Genomic DNA, 23,109 nt, shown 5'->3' with positions numbered 1-23,109 from the left:
TTGAAGCTGAAACTCCAATACTTTGGCCACCTGATGCAAAGAGCTGACTCATTTGAAAAGACTCTGATGCTGGGAGGGATTGGGGGCAGGAGGAGAAGGGGATGACAAAGGATGAGATGGCTGGATGGCATCACTGACTCAATGGACATAAGTTTGGGTAAACTCCAGGAGTTGGTGATGGACAGGGAGGCCTGAGGTGCTGCAGTTCATGGGGTTGCAAAGAGTCGGACACAACTGAGCGACTGAATTGAACTGAACTTCAACACTTCATGCGATTTTATACAAAGTCTTATAGAGTATTCACTGACCGATCAACCATGAAAAATATCTTTTCCAAGTAGAGGAAAAGGATGAAAGAGCAGAAAAAAAGACAAGAAGGGAACTTGACTTATTTTTATTACCAAATTTTTCTTAGGAAAACTCTCTTTTTCCCTTCTATTCCATATACATTGACTAGGTACATATTATGTGTTAGACAACATAGTAAAAGGAATAGGTACAAACTGATAAATAAGACAGACCCAGTCCAGGAGATACTCACTACCAACCTTTTTTTCAACCAATGTCCAATTTTAATAAATATTATATCTCACGACCTCCCATAAGGGTCATTTAAAATTTTGAAATAAATATATTGTGACTACTTTGATAATGAGGTTGAGCTCTTTCTGTAGATTAGATTTTCACTAGACACACGCTTTCCCCAACTCCAACCCTGGAATTAAGACATCCTCTCTAGGCAAGACATAGTACTTTCCTGTTCAGAAACAGGATCTGGCTAAAGGATAAACACATTCATCTGTGTTGGATAAATGAAATGAAGTATGATATATACACAGACATATGCACAAAGCATGAACAAACTCTGCCAGGAGATGCCAAAGAAGAAAGATTACAGAGAGGAGAAAAGACTTAAGCTCAATATTAAAGCATTAAAAAAAGGAGTTCTCAAATAAGCAAAGGAGAATGTTATTTCTAGCACAGCAAACAGGACCTACACCAGACTAAATGACAGAACACAGAGCCCACCTAGCAGATAACAAGATCAAAGTAGCACCTTATAGCTTAGCTCATTCGACCCTCACTTAACCACAGGAGACGATAACCATCTAACCATGTAGGTATGTAACTGGGGCTCAGAGCAGCTAAGTGACTTGTGCAAGGTCATTCAGCAAATCAGAGCTGGAGTTAATTTAAGTTAGACTTTCTAAGCCTAGTGCAGTGCTCTTTCCAGCCTAACACTCTGCCTCCCCATGTTTAACATTCACTGTTTATCAAAGCAGTTGGCATCTTAACTCCTCATAAATGATGCATAATTAATTTGGGATTATAAAGAACTCCATATTCCTTTTTAGTTTCTAAATCAAGTCTGTGAAATATAATGTACCTAGAAAGTATGTGAGAACCATACAAATCACAGTCTACTGGCCTAAGAGAACCTAATTATTTAGTGTATGGAAAAGAATTTGGCCTTTCCCAAAGAGAGATCTGGCCTTGGCCCACAGCTTCTAGAAGGCAACTGATGTTTAGGAAGGAAGCTGACCACATCAGATCTGAGGGTGGGGCTGGCCACACTCAATATTCTTAGGGTAGGGGCTAGCTCACACCAGAAAGACCAACCACATAGTTCAGAGTGGAGGCTTTGAATCATGTGGTGTTAGTAGACCAAATTTGAGATCAACCACACGGACAAGCAATTAGTCATGCTTATGTAATGGAGCCCCAATAAAAACTCTGAACACAGGCACTGTAGTATACAGGAAAAGAAAGGAAATGGAGTAATCATATAAAGAACAGCCTCCACATTTACTGCTAACCTTCATACAATAATTCTATTATAATATCTCACCAGCATCCCTGCTCCCAAATACAAACACAAGTAAGAAACCAAGGCATTACTGTTGGTTTCTTATAGTAATGCCTTCCAAAATTAACCACTACCAATTTAGGAAGACATAAAGAAGGCTGAGCATTGAAGAATTGATACTTTTGAATTGTGATGCTATAGAAGACTCTTGAGAATCCCTTGACAGAAAGGAGATATAACCAGTCAATCCTAAACAAAATCAACCCTGAATATTTATAGGAAGGACTGATGCTGAAGCTGAAGCTCCAATACTTTGGCCACCTGATGCGAAGAGCTAACTCTTTAGAAAAGACCCTGATGCTGGAAAGATTGAAAGCAGGAGAAAGGGATGACAGAGGATGAGATGGTTACATAGCATTACTGACTCAATGGACATGAATTTGAGCAAACTCCAGGAGATAGTGAAGCACAGGGAAGCCTGGCATGCAGCAGTTCTTGGCATCACAAAAGAGTCAGACACAACTTAGTAACAACAACAACAAATAATTCAGGAAGGAAAAGAGAAGTATATACAAAAACTGGGAGGAAGTTGGTAACAAAGGCTGGCAAACAGAAAAGATACAAAGAGAAGAGCTTGGACAAACACTTTCTGGGATGCCACTAATGAGTTTCTACAATATTCCCCACTCCACCTCGCACCAAAATAAAAATTAACAAAACGGATCTCATAGCATTTACCCTCCCAAATCTTATTCTGCCTAATGTTCAAACCATAAGGCAAAATTGATATGCAAAGTCCCCACCAAAAATAGTATTAAACATTAAAAACGTCCTAAGAAGTGCCACAGAAGAGGTAATAAAGAGAGACCACCTGGGGTTAAAAAGCAACATGAGATGGGGGCAAAAAGAGCCCCCGCCCACTTTCCCACATAATCATCCCAATCCGCACAGCAGCGTTGGGAATGAACCTCTGACTGGAAACTTCACCTTAGTACAGCAGAACCACTTCTAACGTTTCTTTAGGAGAGCATCACACATACCAGAGTAGCACGGTCCTCTCGCTACTACTGTTATCTCTTTCTGGTGCTTACAAGCAGCCCTTCTGAGAAAGCATTCATTTTGGTACGTGTCCCCATTTGATCCACAGACAGGAATGTAATTCGTATGGCACTGCAAAAGAAACAAAAATAAATTCTCAGAGCGACACGTGAATGTTAATAGTTCATTTCATATTCACAAATGCAATGCCATAGGACTGTAACACACTTCTACGACAGAAGTTTGCTCTTTTATTTGGTTTTTAAAAAGAAGAGCTGTGCTACTTTCTCATACCTTTTTTTCACATTTATAATGAAAATATTTTAACTATCAACTATCCATAAAAATGAGAATGAAAATCTCTATCCTGTCTACATCATTTGCTAGCGATCCAAGGAGATAATATAAGAGGAGATTCTTTCCAATGTTTGGAATAAGCACTAATGATGTAAACTATCAAAATTCACTTATTCAGCACCTCTAGTATAAAAGGTTTCAAGGTAAATGCTATAGAAGACACATGAGCTCTGTTCTCTGAGACTTTACAATCTTATTAGAGAGCCATATAAATATGAAATATATATGTGTGGGTATATATATGATCATGTACTAAATCAAAAGTACAGATAATAAGTATTATATCTAACACCTATTACTGTAAGATATAAGGTATTTAAGAAAGCCTCCTCAGAGAAAGTGAAACATGAACTGGACCTTGAAGAATTCGTAGATGAAAAGAAAAAAGATGATACAGGTTTGAGAAATGACACTGAATTGAGATGTTTAAAAGACTTTAAAACTTCTATATTTCAAAAATATACATGACTAAAGTTTTAAAATCTGAGAGAAAATAGTATAACATGATACAAGTTATCATCACTAAAACAGAGACAGTACCAATTAATACAAAATGGACAAAAGACAAATTTACAGAAAGATAACAAATGGTCAATTAATATATTAAAAATGCTGACCTTTACTAATAATCAGAGTTGTACATGAAAATAAGATGCTACTTTAACCTTATAAAACTGGCTACTAGACAAACAAAAAATTCAATTTAGTTGCATACCAATAGCCCTGCTGTAATTTAAACTGGCTCAATCTTTAAAGAATACAATTTAATAACACATTTTAAGAGTTCTAAAAAAGCAATGAGGCTTTTGATCTAGAATTACACATTTAAGGATCTATCTGAAGGAAACTACGAAAGATGAAAATTTATTACAGTCATTTCAAATAGAAATGTATTCATATCAAAAACATACAAGAAAAAATCTAAGTATCCAATAAGGTAATGTTTATTTTAAAGCACGCTATATATGTTCAAAGAGTTATTGAACTTTATAAGAATACTGTGTGACATAAAAAGATGATGTTAGGTGAAAAGCAGGTAATAATACCATGTATATAACTTCTGAGAATTTTGTGCCATTTTTAAATGCATTATCTAGTCCATAAAACTGAATGAAAATTTCTTAAATAATATGATAATATAAAATAAAAATATAGAAAGAAGATAAATTATATATATATATCTGAGTTATTTAGAAAAATAAATATTCAGAGTAAATCCTGGAAGAAAATATCAATAAATTTTTTCACATTACTTGTCACCATATTTTTTTATTTCCATATTTAGGATTTTCTGTTTTTCTCAATTTTTCTGCAACGAGCAAGGCTTACTTTCATCATTCATTTACTTTTTAACAAGTGGTCAACTTACTTTATGAACCATAACTTTGGCATGCTACCTCAGGTAGCACTGGTAAAAACAATTTTTAATAAAATATTTTATAACCAAGTTGACTTGCTATACACTATCACCAGACTCCTACATCAACTTTAGTTAAAACTCAAATTTTACTTTAGGATGCCTTCCTATATTCCTCCAGTTCTTCTAAGGATCACATTCCTTTATTCTCTTCCCCTAACATGTACACAATAAAACTATATGATGTCTGCAGGAGTCAATGTTACTCTGTAATTATACAATGTATAATTAGCAACAACACAACAAAAAAAGACCATAAGCTCCAAGATGTCAAATACAAGTCTATGGATTTTTCAAGCCAACTAACTCTTCACTCAGCAATGCTTAACAACTTTCTAATACAGTGCTCACAAAGGCGCTCATGCCCCTTATGTCTGAGTGCCCCATGGAGGCATTTTTGGTTGTCACCATGACAAATGAAAGTGAAAGAGGAGAGTGAAAAAGTTGGCTTAAAACTCAACATTCAGAAAACTAAGATCATGGCATCTAGTCCCATTGGTTTATGGCAAATAGATGGGGAAATAATGGAAACAATGAGACACTTTATTTTGGGGGCTCCAAAATCACTTTAGATGGTGATTACAGCCATGAAATTAAAAGACACTTTCTCCTTAGAAGAAAAGTTATGACCAACCAAGACAGCATATTAAAAAGCAGAGACATTACTTTGCCGACAAAGGTCCGTCTAGTCAAGGCTATGGTTTTTCCAGTGGTCATGTATGGATGTGAGAGTTGGACTATAAAGAAGGCTGAGCTCCGAAGAATTGATGCTTTTGAACTGTGAGATTGAAGAAGACTCTTGAGAGTCCCTTGGACTGCAAGGAGATCCAAAAAGTCCATCCTAAGGGAAATCAGTCCTGAATATTCATTGGAAGGACTGATGCTGAAGCTGAAACTCATACTTTGGCCACCTGATAAGAAGAACTGACTAATTTGAAAAGACACTGATGCTGGGGAAGATTGAAGGCAGAGGAGAAGGGGATGACAAAGAATGAGATGGTTGGATGGTATCACCGACTCAGTGAACATAAGTTTTTGGGTAAGCTCCGGGAGTTGGCAATGGACAGGGAGGCCTGGCGTGCTGCAGTCCATGGGGTCGCAAAGAATTGGACACAAATTAGTGGACTGAACTGAACTGATGACAAGAGGACATTACTGTCATTTAGCAGATGGATTCTAAGAGTGCTCAAAGTACCACAAAGGAAAGGGCAGTTCCATACAACATACATATCATACAATTTCTTTTTGTTTATATACCATACAACTTCTTTTTTTATATATACCATACAATTTCTTTTTTTTTTTTGTACACCATACAATTTCTGAATGCATCTCTAGCCATTCATGCAGGAACTACGGTAAGATCATAAACAAATAAGACTGCTCTAGCTTCTCCAGGGTTCTTGCCTGGAGAATCCCAGGGACGGGGGAGCCTGGTGAGCTGCCGTCTCTGGGGTCGCACAGAGTCGGACACGACTGAAGCGACTTAGCAGCAGCAGCAGCTTCTCCTAATAGTTTTTATTCTAGCATTCACCATACTTCTACTTTTCGTTTTCAAGTACTACTGGTATGCAAGTGCTGATGATGATCTTTTTAAAAATCCAAATATTCATTTAAGTAGATATAAGCAATGGACCCCTACATTGTCTTCTAGTATAATCATGTCCCAGCATTTACATTTTGAAATACTTATTTTATTATAAATTACTTTTATTTCTCCTTTACATTTCAATTATACATTATATTGATTTCTTTAATTACATGTTTATGTAAGCTACATTATCTACAAATTTCACTTTAGAAAAGAAATGGAATACAAATTATTGGTTATAAAAAAGGGTTATTAAGTCTGATAGGGCTGCGAATCTATACGGTAATAGCTAACATTTAATGCAGAGTTTCTATCTAGTAAATATTGGCTGCAACTTTAATGTCCTAAACTAACTTAAATGTAACAGTCCTGCAAAGCACATGTGGAGAAGGAAATGGCAACCCACTCCAGTACTCTACTTAGTGCTTAGAGCCAGAGTTCTGAAGTCAAATGCTGAGTTCAAATCTTGGGTCAAATATTCATGTGACTACGGGTTAGCACCAATGCCATTTTTTTCCCCTATCTGTACAATGGTAATTATAATAGTATCTACCTAACAAAACTGTTATGAGTATTAAATAAGAGAAATCCATCTTTAGCATTTATATCTGGCCATAGTAAATTTTCAACAAACATTCACTGGTTCTGCTATAGATATTATCATTTCTGAGTTCTAAGTAATTGTCTAGGGTCATAGCCAATTTCTAACACTAACCACTACATGCTCCAGTTTTTCAGCAGGATCTCACTTGGTGGTAGTGAGCAAGGAGCTTAAAACAGATAGGCAATGTCCTTGAAATGCAACCTAACAAGCACATACCAAGGAGTGAGCATGATGGGAAAAGCAGACCTGCAGTTCCTCGGTCAGTTTCCTCGGTCAGTTTCCAGGAGTTGCTTTTAGGAGCTTCTTATTATGCTATACAAAAATTATATGATTTGGGCAATTTTAACAACACGCAACTTCTGACTCAGGCATGACTCTATCTTAAGGTTTGCCTCCTCTTTACTGTCACTCTTGCTGGGGGAAAGAACTCTCCCCTATACCTACTCTTTACCTGGAAGAGTGATTTGAAGCAGTTTACAAAGATGCAGCAGTGTACAACTCTGCAGCCACGTCCATTCAAGCATTTATTATGTACCTACTGTGTGTCAGGAACTGTGCTGAATACAATAATATTAACAAGGTTGTGATGGTTAATTTTAAGTATCAACTTGACTGGGCTCCAGGGTGCCTAGATTAAACATTTCTGGATGTATCTGTCAAGGGTATTTCTCAATGACACTGGCATTTAAACTGGTGAACTGAATAAATACCCCCTCCAATGTGGGTGGGATCATCCAACCCACTGAGGGCCTGAATAGAAAAAGGCAAATGAAGGGAGAATAAGCTCCTGACCTTGGTTGAGCTGGGACCTTGGTTTTCTCCTGGTTCTCAGGCCTATGGACTCAGACTGAGAGTTACATATCAGTTCCTCTGATCCTCTGGCCTTCAGACCCACACTGGAACCACATTACCAGCCTTTATGGGCCCCCGACCTGCAGGCTGCAGATCATGGGACTTCATGTCCATAACTGAGTGAGCCCATTCCTTGTAATTTCTTTCTCTCTTCTCTCTCTATATACCTTGTTGGCTCTGTTTCTCAGGAGAATCCTGACTAATACAAAAGTCTAATAAGAGGACAGAGTACTTAGCTAGAGCAAATACTATGAAACTCAGGGAAAAAAAGGTATCAGCCTGAGAACTCCAGTCAGAAGAACAAAGGGGAAGAAAGAAAACAGGAAAAGCCACAGGCATTTCTCTTTATATATTATTCAGGTTGCAATGAAAAGATGCAATACTGATCATTTTTCTTTGTTCAAAATTAATAAAAGCAATTTTGTTTATGTATGTGGCAAGATGTAATAGCTCCTATTAACAGGCTAAACAAAACAATTTTAGAATTTAAAATCCTATTATTATCTGTTAAAATGTGTTTCAATTATGCCCCTCCAAAAGCTTGACACTGAAAGCATGATGAATCATAAGCAAAGTTTTTAAATGAATTGAAAGATACTGCTAAAGCATCCACAGAAAAGTGTTTAATGGGCACATGAGGTCATTGTTCTTAAACCAGCAAGAACGGAAGTCTAAGTTGAAGAGACGTAAAAGCATATAAAGAAGAGGAGTCAAAGTTTCGCTCAGCAGCAGGATCAAGTCACGCTGTTAGCCCTTAGGCAGTTTGCTCCTGCAAGGTAAGTAATTTGTCTTTAAACATCTTTATATCCCCAGCACCTACCACTAAGTAAGCTCTGGGTAAATGTCTAGTGATCTAAACCCCTAACTTTTCTTTTCCTTTCTTGCTTTGCCACAAGGTAAAAATACAGGGATTCAGATAGATCATGAGAAGGTTCTCTAGCTGTTCAAGTAAGTTAAAAAGGTTAAAAGGCTTTATAACCGTAGAGTTGCAAGGAAAGACTCTGAGAATAAAAAGCAGAATCATGAAGACAAAGATAAATATAAAATGAAAATGTAAAACTTTATATAAAAAAACATAAAATGAAAATAATACTAGGATAACTTCTTTAAAATATATAAAGCTTTCTTTGTAATCCATATAAACTAAAAAGTAACCATCTCTAAGATACTTTAGTTTATATGGATTACATATATCCCATGCGGCTCTAGCGATAAAGAACCCACCTGCCAATGCAGGAGACATAAGAGATGTGGGTTTGAGCCCTGGGTCGGGAAGATCCGCTGGAGGAGGGCATGGCAACCCACTCCAGTATTCTTGCCTCGAGAATCCCATAGACAGAGGAGCCTGGTGGGATACAGTCCATAGGACTGCAGAGTCAGAAAAGACTGAAGTGACTTAGCATGCATGCATAAGTGACTTAGTACTTAAAAGAAATTAAAACACTTATGTATTAGTAAAACAGAATATTTTTAAAAGGAAATGTAAGAATTAACAGATGTTGCCTCTGAGAAGAGCAACTGGTAGTCTGGAGTGGAAGGAAGACATTTTTTCCTTATATAATGTTCAAGTTGTTTACTAAGGCAAATACCACACTTTTAAAAAATGTATGAAAATGATACCTACATCATAGGTTTTCATAAGAGTTTGTTATGTTAATTTTTATATATAAATATATATAAAATATTTAGGAGTTAATAGATATAAAATGCTCAGCACAGTAAGCAATATTATAAGAACAACACAAACAGTACATTATATTTTATTAACACAGTATACACATGTATCTTTACAGATCAACACAGGGAAAAAGAAAATACTCCCCAAAATAGAAAGAATATGAAATATTAATTCAAAAAAATGGTAAATAAATCTATGGCACATTTCCAATTTCTCCAGTAATCAAATGCAAAAAGTTTCTTTACCTTTCAGATTGATATAATTTAAAAGGACTGACAAAATTCACTACCAAGAGGCTGAAAGGAAACAAGCAGCCTGGTAACACTGCTCTTGGTGAGAATGCTAATCTGTACATAAGCATTCCATTGGCCCGACAACTCCATATCAAGGACTTTAACCTAAGGAAATAAAAAACAGTTGGAAGAGGGGAATAGCCCCAGTTTTCCCCACCCAGGATAGCTAAAATACCCACCAAAAAACCTTCAATCTTTGTTGCATGAAGACCCAGAGGATAGAATTCAGAGCGACCAAAGCCACTGGGAAGTGAGCGAGAAAGTCCCCGAAAGGAGAGAGAAACCAGGGAGCCCCAGATTCTGTGGCTGACTTTTGAACCAAGCACTTATGGGGCACACTCCAAGTAGACCAGCCAAGACTGAAATAAATGATATTTGTGTTGCTACTCAAACAGGAAGGACAAAGTCTGCTGTTTTTCAGTCAATTCAACTGTTTCAAAAATGACAATACTCAGAGGAATGTAATCCAAACACTAGAAAACACATCATTCACAAGGTGTAGGATACAGTCAGAATAAATAGGAAAAAAAAGAAAACACAATCCATTCTCAAACGAAAAGGCTATCAATAGAAATGATCCCTGAGATGTCCCAGATGTTGAAACTGGCAAAGATTTTTAAAGCATCAATATCTATGCTCAAGGAAAATAAGCTTGTAAGGAATGAAAAGACAAGAAATCTCAAACAGAAACTATAAATTCTAAAAATAAAGTATCTGAAAGTAAAGACTCACTGAATGGCAGAATGGTGATGACAGAAAAAAAGATCAGTGAACCTTGATGTAGGTAACTAAAATTTATCTAACATGAAGAACAAGAAGAAGTAAAAGCACATGAGGGCTTGGTACATACCATGTAATCAACACCTTCTTTTAAGGAAAGAAGCCCACTTTAGTTACTGTCCTTCTTAAGAAGGTTTAGGGAGCAAGAGGGCAGGCAGACATAGCACTGCCTATTTTTTTAATTTCATTTTTATTTTATATTATAGTTGATTTACAATGCTGTGTTAATTCAGGTGTACAACAAAGTGATTCAGTTATATATGCATATATCCATTCTTTGTAAGATTCTTTTCCCATGTAAGTTATTACAGAATACTGAGTAGGCTTCCCTGTGCTATACAGTGGGTCCATGTTGGTTATTTATTTTATATACAGTAGTTACACTGGCCTGACTACCGTTACATGAGGAACCATGAAGGGGTGGGCACAAGGTTAGCTAAGCCACTTCAAAGGTGGCTACTGTCAATAAACAGTGGATTGTAAAGTCCCTTTTGACCAAGAGGAACATTTTTGGCTGGTCATCAGTATACTTCCCACCCCTTCCTCCTTTACTTAAACTTTCTACTTCTTTTAATGAAGATAAACTTGATAGCTAACAGTTTTCAAAAAGGCTTCATATTCAAGGTCTCTTTCTGATTCTGATTCTCATTACAATATCCTAAGAAAGGGTGGGAAATATGCTATCTATTTTCAGATGGATCATACAGAATTATGCCTGAAGCTCTACAGGGTTTTAGAAATACTGACTATCCTATGCTTTTATTCCTAATCTCTGTTCCCTTTATTCCCTTTAAAATCCAAAATGGTAGGCACAATTAGAATAAGATCATGAATTTTAAAATTTCTAGTTCCTTTTTTGTTTCATCACAAATTCTGAATAAGGGACCACTTTGTGAACAATGGTCCCTGGTCGGGGGAACTAAGATCCCGCAAGCTGTGCGACACAATCAAAAGGAAAAAAAAAAAAATGGAGCAGATTTCACTTCCATTCTTTTTGTTTTTTTTTTTAAGACAACAAACTCACAACTAAAACAGCATCTGAAAAATAAAGATATTCGCACTCTTAGTTTGAGATTCCCCCTTTCTAATCCATCTCTAACTCGGATCTACCCTGAGGCAGTCATGTCCTCTGGCCGAAAAAAGATGAGACAGCAGCAAATAAGGGGGAAATAAGGGAAATAAGCAAAAAAGGGAAAGAGAAAGACAAGAAAGACAAGGAAAGAGGATAAAAAGACCAACATTTTAAATAAGTGACTCTACTGCAATCTGTACCTTACTTCCTTTCAGTGACAATTATACATTTGAATAAAACTTATAATTTTTTTTTCAAGGCATTTTCACCTTCTATGAGAGCCAATCTGTCCTTATCATTCAAGAAAAGAATGGAAGGTACAAACAGTAGCGTTTCATTTGACAAGAATCAGTGGGCTGTGAACCCAAATTTCTTGTAGGGTTCAAGGTCTTTTAATAAGCTTTTTAATTTAAAAAAATGTAGAATTACAAAATATGACAAACGTTAAAACTTTTGAGAAAAGGTCTGATTTCCTTACCTGAAACTGACACGCACATTTCAAACCATCTCCATCTTCTTTACAGACGCCTCCATATTTACATGATGATTCATCACAAACTCTTAGATCAGATTCCCTCACATTTAATTCTGTAAAAGAGGAAAAATTGTTTCATATATGTGTGTGTGTCTCCTTTTTATCCAAATATGCATATATAAATAAAAGAAAAAAAATCCTTATATCTCATCGACAAGTATAATAAGTCACAACATACAAAAATTAAGTTCTATGGGTCACAAAATGTTCAAGATTCCCCAAAGAAAGTTGTGCATTGTAATGTGCCTTAAATCACATAAAGCAAAGCAAAATAAAGCTCAAAATTTCAGGATTTCACATAATTCTCAAAAGGGAAATCCACAGAATTTTTTTATTTTGCCTGCCAAGAGCTTAAGACGGTCTTCTTACTATTATTATCTTAATAATTTACATTACTTTTCTAGTGACTGAGTTACTTTTAAGGGCAGCCAATAAGAATAACTGAAAAAAAATCTTGAATTTTTTAGCACCCAGAATAAGTTTTGGGTGACCATTATTCACTCTAGACAGATAAACAGTTTCAATTACAAAAGAATGATAAAGTAAGCTTGAATTTCACACAATAGATATATACGGTAGTTCACACCATAAGTATATATGGGGCATTTATGTGCAAAGAAAGAGGTTCAAAATCTTCGTAGATTTAAGATTTTTAAATGATTGATATAATTTTACTACCACATGAAGCAGAGCCTATCAACAATACAAGTACTCTGCAGTCATTCTGTGCTTGTTCCAAGACTGTCAGTCTTATTCTGGAACGATCAAAATAATCTCTCTAGGAAACCTAATAAATTGCTTCCAGGTTAGAGAAAAGCTGCCAATCACATGGAACTGGGTGAAAACCACTACAAAGCCAATTTTCATATCCTCCCTACTGGGAATGAGAGCTACAACAACAAATGCACTTTTATAAACAATCAACAAATGGTTGTTTAAAAACTCATCCCAGGGCCTCCCTGATGGCTCAGTGATGAAGAATCTGCCTGCCAATGCAGGAGACACAGGTTCGATCCCTGATCCAAGAAGATCCCACGTGCGGCAGAGCAACTAAGCCCGTGTGCCACAACTACTGAGCCTGTGCTCCAGAGCCCGAGAACCACAACTACTGAGTCTGCGCACGGCAACTGCTGAAGCTTGCACCCCCTAGAGCCTGTGCTCCCCAACAGGAGCAATGAGAAGCCTACGTACCACAACTAGACCGCAGCCCTGGTTCACCACCACTAGAGAAAAGCCCACGCAGCAACAAAGATCCAACAAAGCCAAAAATAAATAAACAACGTTGTTAAAAAATAAAAAGGCAACTCATCCCAGTGAGGAGGTGAATTCATGAGTCTGGAAGCAGAGAAGCCCAAGTTACTCCTGACTCTGTGGCTCAACAGCTGAGACACTCTGGGAAGAGCACAAGACCTCCTTCCTGCAGCTCTAGATGGAAATGAGGTCTTGGCAAGCATTTCTCCTGCAGTCCCTCATCCCTGGTTGTTTTCTACTTCTAGATTTCGAAGCAGGCCTCAGTGGACTGCCTTGAGGAGGTTCCATTTCTCTATCTAGTGACACACGTCCTGGTTGACCATCACTGCCGCTCTCGGCCCCACTTGTCCTCAGTACTCTGCAATATCTCTGCCATTTGTCTCAGGTCTCCTACTCCCAGCTGACCCTCTGAGGAACTGATAGTCTAGTACCTGAACACCCAAGGAGTGGACAGTCAGGGTACTTATTTGAATAACCACCCTGAACCAAGCATTGCACTAAAGTAAGCATGTCTATGTAACTATAGGTTACAAAAAAAATTTTTTTTCTTTTCCTTAAATGGATCTCAGGTGCACAGAATTGGATTGCTCTAAAGTTCAACCATATGTGTAAAAAAATTTTTTTAGATCAGCAGAAACAAAAACTATAGGAAGCTAATGCAGTTGTTTTGTCGCTCTCAATGTTTCACACAGTATTCAGGGCAGAGGCGACCATCCTTCAATTCCTTTCACCTTGGCTCTGGAAGCTTTATGTTCTTGGTTTTCCTCATCTTCCAATTTTCGCTTATTCTTCCCTTTCCCCCCTTAAACACTCACACTAGCTCCTGAAGCTCAATACTAAGTGTGTGTTGGGGGGGAGGGTTGCTTTTTTCTGTCTACCTATATTCCTGCAGGGAACTCGCACAAGGTCTCCAGGTTCCAGTTACTGTCTTATGTACACATTAAAACCCAAGGAACATAACTAAATATTCATAAAGAACTGCTCTAGAAAAGAAGATAAGAAAGCATGACATCTCTGCTCAACCACAGACTTAATCCATTTTAGGGACCATAGAAATAAAAAGAATTGCATGATTTGAGAAATAAATTTTAGTCTATTTCTCTTCTTTTCTTTGTAGCTTCAAGATTCACACTGGGTTCCAAAGAGATCAGACATATCAAACAACAATAAATAAAATTTTTATTTTGTCCATGGGTCAAGATCACGCTTTAAAACTTGCTATGTTGGCTTCAGATTCTTTTGACTTGTAATACTTCATCTGTTGTATTTTAAAAGCACAATGGAACTGCAATCAAGAGCCTAAACCCTCCCTGCCACAAAGATTTTCACACGCACCTGTTTGCATGACAGACCAAAGAACACCTTGGGAGAATAATCATTCATACTAAGGTGAAGCTTCCCTGGTATCTCAGTTGGTAAAGAATACACCTACAGTGCAGGAGACCTGGGTTCAATTCCTGGGTTGGGAAGATCCCCTGGAGAAGGAAATGGCAACCCACTCCAGTATTCTTGCCAATGGAGAATTGTCAATGGAGAATCCATTGACAGCAGCCTGGCAGGCTACAGTCCATGGGGTCACAAGAGTCGGACATGACTTAGCAACTAAACCACAAGGTAAAACAGAAAAGCTTAGCCTGATAAACAAAGTCTTGGTTGGACAAGAGGAGTCCAGGCAAAGTCTTAAATAATTGGGTGCTACATCATAGTTTGATAAAAATTAGTTTATCAAGAGTATCATGACTTTCCAGTGCCCTGACTCCTCACAAATTTGAGAACTATGGCCTTAGTGCAAAAACAGTACAGAAGGAATTCTGAATTGGAGTCATCTTCTGTTCAGTACCAGGCATCAGGAGGGCACTCTACTACCTATCAATGGTAACGATGATAACACACCTGCCTTCCTGAGCCCCAAATGGGAATTCAGCAGAAAGGATGAGTCATTTCTAAGGCCAAAAATCAGTTCTCCAAACAGAAATATTTTACACACAGAATCACTCAGAAGAGTGGATTCAAAACAGAAATATTTAGTTCTAGTTGCAAAAACGCCCATTATATAATTCTCTAAATGTAAAACTTGTCTCAATTTTCATCAACTTTCGAAGGCTGGGGAACAATATACCATAAGGGAAGAAATCCTATTTACTGTGAATGTGAACTGCCAGAATCCCCAACTTTTGGCACCACTAACTAGGTTCAGGCTGCAGTTCAAAATGAGACCCATTAGCATTCCATAATGATGCGACTTTCCTACCACCATTCCAATTAAACAGAAGGTAACTGGGGGATCTTATGAGTTAGCTAGTGATTATGGGAGCCAAAAAGTGAATTAACTTTGCAAGATGTTATGACAGGATTGAGGGTTTCTCCATCTCAGCACTACTGACATTTTGGGAAAGATAGTTCTTTGTTGGAGGGGGCTACCCTGTTCACTGCAGGATGCTCAGCAACATCCCTGACTTCCACCCACTAGAAGCCGGCAGGACCAGCTGTAACAACCAAAAATGTCTCAACACTACAAAACATCCCCTTAGGGAACAAACTCACCACCAGACAAGACCCACTTACTGTAAAAGATGAAATAAAAGGCTTTATATATTTAATTCTCCAACACAATCATTATAAAGAAAATGAGTCAAACAGCAGGAATCTGCAAAACCTCTGTACAGTACTGCAGTTATTTTTCATTGCAACAAGAGGCTCAGTGGGTGTCCTCCTTCAAGAATGTCTTAACCTCTCATCAGCCTGGCTTCTTTCCCCTTTCATATCAAAATTCTATCAAAGGTCAAAATCACTCTATTCTAAAGATCCCACACCTTTCTTCTTAAGTCTTCCAGCTCTTTTCTTGACCTGTCTACTGGAGCTGACATACCTGGCCTCCCCCATTCCAACCTGGTAATCTTAATTATTCCCCCAACTAACTCTCTGACCACTTCTCAGTCACTCCCCTTTTTCCTTCTACTACTGCTCAATCCACGTCACTCTTAGAATTTATCCCCAACTTAATCAACACTCTAGATTAACCAAAGTGTGCTTCTGTCTGTAAAACATGCCAACCAATGCCCATGGCTCAGTGAATCCTCAAGGCTACTAGGTCACTCTCTACAACATTCATGAGTACTTGAGCTCCAATCAGAAGAGCTGCTCTTGTGCTTCAAGAGTCAGTTATGTATGTTATACAGTCTGTGTATACCAACTGTATTCATTACTGTAATTATGTGGTTTCAACTCTTCACAAGCAAGAAAATAAATTTTCTATGAAAATAATATTGGATGCTACAGAAAGACTTAGGACGAGTTCCTTTTTAAAAATAGCTGTTGCCTTAGGTGGAGGCAAGATAAAAATCTAGGTTTTTGTATCTCCAAGTCTTTAAATTCTTTTTTAAAGACATTAAAACTGGAATGTGTACTCAATGCATTATGAAGGTGGTTTATTCAAGAAAGGGGAAATTCCAGTTATTCTCAAAGAAAACTCTGGGCTCTCTTTCAAAATATTGTTTAATAAACATATATTTTTAAGTTAAAATGCTACATACATTTACAAACCATTTTGTGACTCCTCACTTTAAAAACTTTCTTGATTAACCAACTACCAGAATCTTACGGCACTGAGACAAGAGGGCTCCTACTATGTATAAAAATACTCTGTCCTCAGCCATCCCACTGTAATATCTCATTGTACTTCTTCTCTCAGCACTCTCTTCCACTCCCACGACTCAAGTCTTCAGAGTTGGTTTTCCCCAACCTTATTAAAGCCATTCTCATCTGCTTTTGCCAGTGCTATTTCCAGTCTTCAAAGCACTGGTGAGCAAAGTCCTATAAATTAATACTTAAATAGGATTTAATGATAAGTATTCTTTAAGTACTTTACAACATGTGGAAATATTCAGTTTATCTCTAGGTGATTCCTTATTGATTCTCTTTCAGGACATATTCAAACTTTGTATCACGTTCTTAAGAAAATTTCAGTGGGTTTATTCTCATTGCCTAGATGTTAATAGTATTTGGGAAAACCTACATACCAATCCAACCTGACATGACCCCTGCTGGATGGTTTCACTCCCAAAAGATGCCCTGTTTGTTCATGACACTGTGTCCAACTGCCTACATGACAGTTCCACAATCTCTACACTGAAAACAGTGAAAATATTAAGAATATTTCAACATTTAAAATATCCCCCACCAGGAAATAGTGTGACACAGCCATGGAATATTACACAGCTGTTTAAAAGGTTGTGTGTATTATATAACAATATGGAAATATGCTGATGAATGTTAAGTAAGGTAGAAGACAAAGCTATACATACACCAATATAATGTATAAAAAACATATATAGGAAAATCCAAGTATGTTTGCACCAGTGGAACATGGATTTTTTTTTTCTCTCTTTTCAAGTTTTTATACCAGTTATATTTAAAGGGGGAGCTTCCCTGGTGGCTCAACTAGTAAAGAATCCACCTGCCAATGCAGGAGATGCAAGAGATGTAGGTTCAATCCCTGGGTCAGGAAGATTCCCTGGAAAACGAAATGGCAACCCACTCCAGTATTCTTGCCTAGAAAGTTCCATGCACATAGGAGCCTGGCTGGCTACAGTCCATGCAATGGCAAAGAGCTGGACACAACTGAGCACTGGAGCAAAAAGTCAATGTTATTTCAAACAACCCCAGACACAGTTTGCCATACAACGGACAAAGCATGAGTTTGAGGGCCAATACAGGCCAGGTTCACAGGCTAGTTCTTCACATTTTAGAGTAGCAGCACCTTCCCTAGATGTTGTAATGATTAGATGAGATAACATATTAAAAAGCAACAGTGCCTAGAACAAGAAGGTATACAACAAAGATTCACTTCCTTTCCTTTCCCAGACCAATCTTGGAGATACCTGTAATGACACAAGTCATTGAAAACTGAAACAACAGATCTATCTAGTAAATTTGACTTCAGTCTCAGCAAGTGAGATGAACTAGGAATTAAATTCTGTTCAACTTGTTTACTAAATTAACAATATTACATGAGTTATTTTCTGCTATAAAGATATTGGGGGGAAATAAACTGTGCTCAATATTTCATGATATAAAACCAAAAGCAGTTTACATTAATATTAAATAGCATTCACAGAAGAGATGACTAAAAGATCTCTAAGCTATGTAAAATGAAAGAAATTCACATGTGCCACACAATCTATCTGACTCCAATGTTTTTCATCCCATTCTGCACACTACTGCCAAACCACCCTTTGTTAAACACCATTCTGATCATGTCAGTCCTCCAATCAAACACCTACAGTCATTCCCTGCTGCCTATTTCAGTTCTAAACGCCTGAATGTCAGGATGCTTCAGGCAAGGTGATGGGGAGGACAACCTATTCCATGATAAGAAAGAAATACCTAGATTTCAAGCTGGGTATTAATGGTACCCAGGGTCTTTCTAGCCCTACCAAAGATCTCAAAATTTGGACACTTTCTCCCTTACTCCTATTTTTTGACTAGCTTGGCAAACCTGGGTGCTTCCCTCTCACAGACCCACAAACTGAAGCCTCTATACAGCTGCCAGGAGACAAGGACAGAGGAGTACTGGGGCTGCTAACAGGTATGGAAATTCTTTTAGGAGCGATGGAAATGCTTCGCAATTATATTGTAAGTAGCAGTGATGGTTGCATAATACACTAAATATATTTAAAAACCACTGAGTTGTACACTTTAAAATGGTGACCTTTATGTTATGTGGATTATATCTCAATAAAGAATAAAAAACTTCAAAAATCGGAGAAAATAATCATGTCACCTAAATTTTGAAAAAGATGAACAAGGAATATAATTTGCTGTTTATCAGGCAGACTCTAGAATCAGACTTCCTAGATCAGCATCCTGCCTCTGCTGCCTCTGTCACTTATCAAGTATATAACACCTTAGGAATTTACCACTCTGAGCCTCCATTCCCTCATCTGTAAAATGGGGACAATAATAGCACCCATCTCATAATGCTGATGAAGGATTAAATACAGATAGGGAAAGCACTCAGCAGTGCATGACACATCAGAAGTGCAATGTTAAATGTCTGTTGGTTGTTTTTTTATTATTAATACCAGCTCTGGAGAAGATGGGGAAAATGAGCATTCAAACCAACTTTAAGAGTATAAACTGGCAGAACCTCTCATAGGAAAATGTGTCAGTATATATGGAAATCTAAACTGTCTCTATGTCTTAACCCCACAACTCTATTACTAGGAAATTATGATAGGGATAGAAGACAAAACATACAAAAGTGTACCTGCAAGACTGATAACATCAGCTTTTTTATATAATAGCAAAGCAGAAAACAAACTAAGTGTCCACTTGTTGGGAATTAATTACATAAATTATTGATGAAATACTATGCAGCCATGAAAGTATGTGACAGAAATACATATCTATGGAAGGACCGAGATCCATCATGTAGTGCAAAAAGCAGGTTATAAAACTATATAATTAATAGCAGAACTACATGTAACCTTGTTCTGTATTTTCCAAGTCTGCTATAAATGTGTTATCATGCTTTCATAATTTAAAATAACTAAAATTAAAAAATAAAACCATAGAGTTATAATGTAATTTATATTTTGCAACATATACATGTTTATGTAAGTATTTTTAACTTTTGAAAGTACATTCAGTATAGTTCCTACATCAAAAATTTTGAAATATCAACAAATAAATCTAAACACAAGAAAACACCCTTCTATTTCTATTTCTTTTTTGTTGTTGTTGTTACTCCACATAGCTTGTGGGATTTTAGTTTCACTACAAGAGATCAAACCTGGGCCCAAAGCAGTGAAAGCACTGAGTATTAACTACTGGACCACCAGGTAATTCCCATTTCTAGTTCTATTTCTAACCATTATTCCTTAGTGTCTGCAATACCAAATGGAATGGGAGGTAGTCAGAACCCAGATGTCACCCACAGAGACAAAAATCTACAAAAGAACCTGCAAGTTATCACTAAAGAGCCCGATGTTAACTATTTTAAAAGGACTTCACAAACTCTGGGGCATTATTATTAATAGAAAGAGTTCCAGATTTGGAGTTTTAACTATTTGATTAAGTAACTACATGAAACTGGCCAAGCACTAAATGTGAGAAACCCCAGTTCCCTAGAGTAAAAATGGGTATAATAATCCCTCATGAGATAAAAAAGATTAAAAGACATCTTTACAAAATACCAACGGAAACTATCAAGGATACTTCTCCCCATTGGGTGAAACCATCAAAACCAAAACTTTGACACAACCCCAACCTTAAACCCCATTTTGTAAAACAAGGAATAATCTTTTTTAAAAAACTAAGTTTAATTAAATGGTAATTAGGAAGCACTTGCTTCCCTCATAGCTCAGTTGGTAAAGAATCTGCCTGCAATGCAGGAGACCCCGGTTCAATTCTTGGGTTAGAAGATCCACTGGAGAAGGGATAGGCTACCCACTCCACTATTCTTGGGCTTCCCTTGTGGCTCAGCTGGTAAAAGAATCCACCTGCTATGTGAGAGACCTGAGTTTGATCCGTGGGTTGGGAAGATCCCCTGGAGAAGGGAAAAGCTACCCACTCCAGTATTCAGGCCTGGAGAATTCCATGGACTGTATAGTCCATGGGGTCGGAAAGAGTCAGACATGGCTGAGCGACTTTCACTCACTCAGGAAGCACTTACGGTCTGAACTTGAAGCAAACAATAGTAAATATAATTGCACAACCTAAGAAACATCTCAAACCACTTTATAGACGAAAAAATCTATGAAGAAAAATAGTAAAGACTGAGCTGACATGTGAACAATAGAGAATCTAAATATACAACAAGGCTATGAACAACAGAACTGAAACAGAAATATCAGCAGTTTAGATTCACTTGTAAAATAATATTATACAAAAGCTGACAAAAAAATAAGCTGAACTTAAAATTCCAAAAGATCTGATCTGTGAACAGTAGTGGCTCCAGGTTAAACAGAACACGCCAAAGCAAACACTAACATCAAGAAAAAAGTTCAGGGAATTCCCCGGTGGTCCAGTGGCTAAGACTGCACTCCCAATACAGGGGGCCTGAGTTCAATCCCTGGTCAGGGAACTAGAGCCTACGTGCCACAACTAAGACTCTATGCAGCCAAATAAAAATAAATACTTTTTAAAAAAAGAAAAAAGTTTAAACTTTTTTGGTATAAATGAAATAATTTCAACACAAACATTATAACATACATTAAGAGGAGAATGGCAATTATCACAGATGTCTCTGTACAATTTTTCATATTCCTCAAATTTCTTACATCAAACAAATACTACTTTTATAATAAAGAAAAAAGGTGTGGAGTTTGTTCCTTTTCCTTTTTTTTAACCATGGAAAAGACTCAGAGAATATTTGCACAAAAAATAGGAGGAATGGAGCCATGGTTGAAAATGTAATACCTGCCAAAGTTTCTGAAGGCAGAAGAATACGCTAAGAACTTTAGAACCTGAAATGACTTTTCAAAAAATGATGAAACTACTGAGCCATGAAAAATACATGACACTTATAAAAAAGGAATAGATTCAAACTGTAACAAAAGATTAACAGTAAATCATTTAAAAGTAAAAGCAAATAGAGTTTTAAGATTTAAATTTAAATAGAATTTCACAGTGTACAAGAAAAGTAGTATGTCAACTGCTAAATGTTTCAGTTCTCCAGTGAGAGAAGCTAATAACGGAACTAATAGTAGGAATAATGAAAACAGTTCTGTTAAAACAATGTTTCTAACAATGCAAAAAAAGGGGAGGGTGAGCAGGACAAGGTAAATGGGTTGACATTATCTCCCAAACCGGCTTTTATAAAAACTGAAATTTACATACTACTAAAGAAAGTCTTTTTATAAGGAAACGGCAACCCACTCCAGTGTTCTTGCCTGGAGAATCCCAGGGACGGGGGAGCCTGGTGGGCTGCCGTCTATGGGGTCGCACAGAGTCGGACACGACTGAAGGGACTTAGCAGCAGCAAAGAAAGTCTAGAGATCTCTTCAAGAAAATTAGAGATACCAAGGGAACATTTCATGCATAGATGGGCTTGATAAAGGACAGAAATGGTATGGACCTAACAGAAGCAGAAGATATTAAGAAGAGATGGCAAGAATACACAGAAGAACTGTCAAAAAAGATCTTCACAACCCAGATAATCACAATGGTGTGATCACTGACCTAGAGCCAGACATCCTGGAATGTGAAGTCAAGTGGGCCTTAGGAAGCATCACTACGAACAAAGCTAGTGGAGGTGATGAAATTCCAGATGAGCTATTCCAAATCCTGAAAGAGGATGCTGTGACAGTGCTGCAGTCAATATGCCAGCAAATTTGGAAAACTCAGCAGTGGCCACAGGACTGGAAAAGGTCAGTTTTCATTCCAATCACAAAGAAAGGCAATGCCAAACAACGCTCAAACTACCGCACAATTGCACTCATCTCACACGCTAGTAAAGAAATGCTCAAAATTCTCCAAGCCAGGCTTCAACAGTATGTGAACCATGAACTTCCAGATGTTCAAGCTGGTTTTAGAAAAGGCAGAGAAACCAGAGATCTGCCACCATCCGTTGGATCATAAAAAAGCAAGAGAATTCCAGAAAAACATCTACTTCTGCTTTACTGACTATGCCAAAGCCTTTGACTGTGTGGATCACAATAAACTGTGGAAAATTCTGAAACAGATGAGAATACGAGACCACCTGATCTGCCTCTTGAGAAATCTGTATGCAGGTCAGGAAGCAACAGTTAGAAATGGACATGGAACAACTGACTGGTTCCAAATAGGAAAAGGAGTACGTCAAGGCTGTATATTGTCACCCTGCTTATTTAA

The 23,109-nt window shown here is 37.4% G+C and overlaps 1 protein-coding gene across 1 annotated transcript in view; it reads right to left on the bottom strand.

Moving 5' to 3' along the window:
* The window catches only part of TMEFF1 (transmembrane protein with EGF-like and two follistatin-like domains 1), a 110,626-nt gene that overhangs the window by 50,299 nt on the left and 37,218 nt on the right, over window positions 1-23,109 (bottom strand). Inside the window, exons 4-5 of the mRNA XM_010844834.1 lie at window positions 11,968-12,077; window positions 2,848-2,977 (exon numbers count right to left, since the gene is read on the bottom strand). Of these exons, the coding sequence (XP_010843136.1) occupies window positions 2,848-2,977; window positions 11,968-12,077 (240 nt within the window). The remainder of the gene's footprint in view (window positions 1-2,847; window positions 2,978-11,967; window positions 12,078-23,109) is intronic.

This window comes from Bison bison, unplaced genomic scaffold (assembly GCF_000754665.1).
Source record: "Bison bison bison isolate TAMUID 2011002044 unplaced genomic scaffold, Bison_UMD1.0 scf7180017864209, whole genome shotgun sequence".
In the NCBI taxonomy this organism is placed as follows: Eukaryota; Metazoa; Chordata; class Mammalia; order Artiodactyla; family Bovidae; genus Bison; species Bison bison.
The sequence above is the reverse complement of the archived record's forward strand: the minus strand, read 5'-3'. Positions and strand labels throughout refer to the sequence as shown.